Here is a 5318-nt window from a genome sequence, read left to right on the forward strand (position 1 = left end):
CGGACACGCACACCCCCAGACACACGCGCGGACACGCACACCCCCAGACACACGCGCGGACACGCACACCCCCAGACACACGCGCGGGCACGCACACCCCCAGACACACGCGCGGGCACGCACACCCCCAGACACACGCGCGGACACGCACACCCCCAGACACACGCGCGGACACGCACACCCCCAGACACACGCGCGGACACGCACACCCCCAGACACACGCGCGGACACGCACACCCCCAGACACACGCGCGGACACGCACACCCCCAGACACACGCGCGGACACGCACACCCCCAGACACACGCGCGGACACGCACACCCCCAGACACACGCGCGGACACGCACACCCCCAGACACACGCGCGGACACGCACACCCCCAGACACACGCGCGGACACGCACACCCCCAGACACACGCGCGGGCACGCACACCCCCAGACACACGCGCGGACACGCACACCCCCAGACACACGCGCGGACACGCACACCCCCAGACACACGCGCGGGCACGCACACCCCCAGACACACGCGCGGGCGTGCACACTCCTAGACACATGTGGGCACACTACTTGCTCACATGCACTGTTTGCTGAGAATCGCCCCAGGGAATGTCTCTCTGTAACATGGATGCTGAACACTGGTTCACTTGGGTCTGGCGGGGAGGGTCTCTGAGATCCTGTCAGGGCTAGGTGCGGATTTGGGGGAGAGTATGTACACCTTTTGCATGGGATATGCTGACAGTACCTTCCTGAAATGACCTCGGGGGCAGCGTAGTTAGGGGAGCCACAGCTTGTGCGCAGGAACTCTCCGTCTGACATCATGTTCGAGAGGCCTGGTCAGAGGGGGAAAAACGGGAAACGGGTTAGCACAGGGTCACACCGTCACAGCACAGGGAGAGAACACATTTCAGCATCGGGCAGGGCCTGCATTCGGGGAGCAGTGTCCAGGCCGTCCCCACTGTAAAACATCTGTTTCTTACTGACTGCTTGACTGTTAGACAGCGGCTCAACTCAGTCTCTTCCTGAGTCAGAGAGGTATTAGTGAGGAGCACAGCAAGATCCCACAAACAGTGATCTGGATAATGACCAGGTGATGTGTGAAAAGCTGATGGGGATTCAGGGGATACTGCTGAACAGGTCACCCTTCTGCAAAGTATTGCCAGGAGGTCTGTTTCGGTGACCTGGTCAGAAAACCAGCACCTCAGACAGCGCACCACCTCCTCAGTATTCCAGCCACTCCCAGGCTGAGGCTTCTGGGGTGACACCTCGTGCCTCAGACTGTCCGGGTTACTGACTGCGCTCCCAGAGCCAGGAGGCAGTGCTTTGCCCTTCTGAGGGGGGTGGGGGGGGGGCTGGCGATGTCAGGGGTGGAGACAGGCCAGAAACGCAAGGGTTCGGTCATCAGGAGCTCCTTACCAAAGTCGGCGATTTTGGCATTCATCTGGGCATCGAGCAGCACGTTCTCTGGCTTCAGGTCTCGGTGCACCACCATGTGCCGGTGACAGTAATCCACTGCCGAGATGATCTGCTGGAATAGACGCCTGCTCTCCTTCTCATCCAACTGCACAGACATCACAGCCCACCGGTAAGGTCAGAGTGAACAGGCACCCAACAAAGACCCTGAACCCAAAGGCGCTGCCCCCCCCCCCCCCCGCACTGCCCCCAACCCTGCCCCTCAAAGGGTAAGCCCAGCGTGAGGCACCACACTGGAAATTCGGCTACGAAGGTATCACTTCACTGAAGCAGACACACACCTTCCAACTGCAGAGGGCCCGGGAGCCCAAAATAAAACTGAAAAGAACTACAGGTGCTGGGCATCAGAAACCAAAAAGCTCAGTAGGTCTGGCAGCACCTATGGAGAGAAATCAGAATTAAGGTCTCAGGTCGAGTGACCCTTCTTTAGGCATCCAGTGGGAGGTTAATCCCCAGGCACCACAGTCTTTGTGTACACTCCCCAGAGCATTGGCTGATGCCCTTACCTTGCCATTCTTACAGATGTAGTCAAACAGCTCCCCACCCGACACGTATTCCATCACCATGAAAATATCTGTCGGAGTACTGATCACCTGGTACCTAAGGGGGGAAAAGGTCAACAGGTGAGAGAGCTCATTCTAAACTTCACACAGACAGTGACATCTCTGATACATGTGAGATCCTGAAAGGGCTTTACAGAGCACAACCTGGGAGTGTGTTTCTAGAACACAGGGTCAAGGGTCAGCCATTTTGGACTGAGATGAGGAGAAATGTCTTCTTTCAGAGGCTGGTGCATCTGTAGAATGGCCTGCCCCACAGACTCCACGTTTGATTATGTTTACGGCTGGGACCGACCGTCTTTAATGGCTGTGTCGAGTGCTGGAGCAGTTTGGACGGACAGAATGGTCTTACTGCTGGTGTGTTTTAATAGGGCTGCATCTCCAGTTGATGGGATGTGTCAGGGTGGGACATCACCTCTCCAGCCAGTCCAAAGTCTTTCCATAACCAGCTTGTAGGGATTGGCTCCCTGAAACCATGTGACATAGGAGCAGAGGCAGGCCATTCGGCCCATCGAGTCTGCTCCACCATTCAGTGGGATCGTGTCTGATCTGATCATCCCCAACCCCACTTTCCTGCCTTTCCCCCATAACCCTCGATCCCCTTCCTGACTAAAACTCTCTTCTCTTGCCGCCTTGACTATTCTGAACGACCCAGCCTTGACAGCGCTGTGGTGGGGAGCTCCCCTCTGAGGGAATAAATTGGTCGTGTTTTAAATGGGTGAGCCCTTATTCTGAGATGATACCGTCTAGTCCTAGACTCTCCCTCAAGGGGAAGCAACCTTCCCACATCCACTCTGTCAAGTCCCCTCACAATCCTGTACGTTTCTATAAGGTCGTACCTCGTTGTTCTCTACTCCAGTGAGCACAGGCCCAACCTCTCCGCTTAAAACACCCCCCCCATCCCCAGAATTAACAAGAGCTGTCGCTGGACTGTTTCCAATAGCAGCATATCTTTCCTCAGATAAGGAGCCGAAAACGCTCACACTGTGGCCTTGTATAATTTTAGCAAAACTGTCCGATTTTTATACAGAACTTGGATGGCTGGCTTTTGGACGTGCAGGGACTGTGAAATGCCTCAGTTCTGTAGCTTTCCACAGTCTTTCTCCATTTAAATGTCATTCAACTCCTCCAGGCTTACTGTCAAAGTGCATAATCTCACATTTACCCATATTATACTCTACCTTCCAAAGTTCTGCTAATTCACTAAACCGGTTATTTATCCCGGTGTGTTATCCTCACCCCATGCCTTCCCAACTATTTTCATGTCATCCACAAACTCCAGTGACTTCCCCCATCCCAGTCATTAATATTTATTGTAAACCATTGTGGCCCCAGCACTGATCCCTGCGGCTCTCCCCTAGTTACAAACTGTCATCCTGAAAATGCCCCCTTTATCCCAACCCTCTGTTTTCTGTCAGTTAGCCAATCCTCTATCCATGTTAATATACTGTCCTCAACACCATGGGCTCTTATTAAGTTGCCTAATGTGTGATACCTAATCAGACACCTTCTGAAAATCCAAATCTATTACACCCACTGCTCCCCCTTCATCTATCCGGATTGGGTGTGATTTCCCCTTTGTGAACCCACACTGACCCTGCTTGCTCAGAGTCTGTATGTCTCAATGCCCTGCTCATCCATCCTTTAGAATAGGTTCTAACATTGTCCCAGTAACAGACGGTAAGCTCACTGGCCTGTAGTTACCTGTTTTTTTAACCTCCTTCCACACTGACAGTTTCCCAGAAGCCAAGGATTCCTGGAAGGTTATGACCAGTGGATCCACTAGCTCTGTAGTCATTTCCTTTAGAAGGATTCCTGAAGGGCTCATGCCCGAAACGTCGATTCTCCTGCTCCTTGGATGCTGCCTGACCTGCTGCGCTTTTCCAGCAACACATTTTCAGCTCTGATCTCCAGCATCTGCAGTCATCACTTTCTCCATGCTCCCTGAAGGGTCTGTTTCCGTGCTGTACATCTTGATGACTCTGGCTTCCCAGGAATCTTTGCGACAATTTTTTTTTCCATTTTCAATGCGATGCTATCACTAACTTCCCTGGTTAACCATGGTTGGCTTACCTCCATCTTCGAATCCTCTTTCCTGACGGGAATATGTCTTTGCTGTGACCCATCAACTATGTATAAAAACCTGCCATTGTTCCTCAGCTAACACCTTTACAAAACTCCTTTCCCAGGCCCCTCCGACCAGCCCTGCCCTCATCCCACTCAAACTGAATGCAAAATTCAAACAGGTTATAGGCCACTGCCTCTGAGGGCAACTCCCACTCTAAGATCATTTTTTAAACCTGTCCTGTCGCATGTCCAAGATGCATTGATCCCTGGTTGGCTCGACAACATATCCAATGCTATGAGCAGCACGGTGGCTCAATGGTTAGCAATGCTGCCTCACGGCGCCAGGGACTCAAGTTTGACTCTAGCCTCGGGCGACTGTCTGTGTGGAGCTTGCACATTCTCCCCGTGACTGCGTGGGGTTCCTCCCACAACGTAAAGATGTGCAGGTCAGGGGAGATTGGACATGGGAATTTGCCCAGTGTCCAGGGATGTGCGGGCTAGGTGGATTGGCCATAAGAAATGCAGGGTCACAGGGATAGGGTAGGGGGTGGATCTGGATTTAATGGTGTGAATGGCCTGTGTCAGTACTGTAGAGATTCTCAAGACGTATTGTTCTAGGAGACTGTCCTGAAAGCATTACAGCTGAATCCTCCGTGATGTCTTTGGATACGTTGTCAAGCCAATCTGAAGACCCTGGTGAAAGTCCACACTGTGCTTGTTACATGCAGTCATTCTCTCCTGCTTTATCTGATAACCCTGGGCCTAGCAATCTGACCCTGTGTCCACCCTTCTGAAAGGTGATGACATTCACAATGCAATGACAACGTCCCACGCTCCATGTTTTAGTGTTTGGTCAGAGGAGACAAGGCTGCGCTGCAGGAGGTTAGGATTGGAGCTAACGGATGCAAAATCTCCCTGACCAACCGGACTGTCAGCAGAAACTGTGCCAGGAGGTGGAGGAGGGATCAGGGAGGGGACTGAAGCTAAGAGCTCTCCCAGCAGCACGGGCCCGGGATCCCCAACTCTGTACAGGGATACCCCCACTTACAGCTTGATGATGTGTGGGTGCCGGAAGAGTTTGAGGTTCTGGATCTCCCGGCGGATCTTCCCAACAACATCAAGGCTGCGAATCTTCTGGCGGTTCAGGATTTTCACTGCAACCTTGTGCTGGGTCAGCTCGTGCATCCCAACTGAGGGAGAGGAACAGGGGAAGTGAGC

General features: G+C 53.3%; 1 protein-coding gene across 1 annotated transcript in view; it reads right to left on the reverse strand.

The window, feature by feature from the left end:
* Nucleotides 1-5288, reverse strand: part of prkaa1 (protein kinase, AMP-activated, alpha 1 catalytic subunit) — a 13996-nt gene extending 8708 nt beyond the window's left edge. Inside the window, exons 1-4 of the mRNA XM_043703014.1 lie at nucleotides 5149-5288; nucleotides 1980-2073; nucleotides 1417-1561; nucleotides 746-833 (exon numbers count right to left, since the gene is read on the reverse strand). Coding sequence (XP_043558949.1) covers nucleotides 746-833; nucleotides 1417-1561; nucleotides 1980-2073; nucleotides 5149-5285 — 464 coding nt within the window. The 5' untranslated portion in view covers nucleotides 5286-5288. The remainder of the gene's footprint in view (nucleotides 1-745; nucleotides 834-1416; nucleotides 1562-1979; nucleotides 2074-5148) is intronic.
* Between the last annotated feature and the right edge of the window lie 30 nt (nucleotides 5289-5318).

Source organism: Chiloscyllium plagiosum, chromosome 2 (assembly GCF_004010195.1).
Source record: "Chiloscyllium plagiosum isolate BGI_BamShark_2017 chromosome 2, ASM401019v2, whole genome shotgun sequence".
Classification (NCBI taxonomy): Eukaryota; Metazoa; Chordata; class Chondrichthyes; order Orectolobiformes; family Hemiscylliidae; genus Chiloscyllium; species Chiloscyllium plagiosum.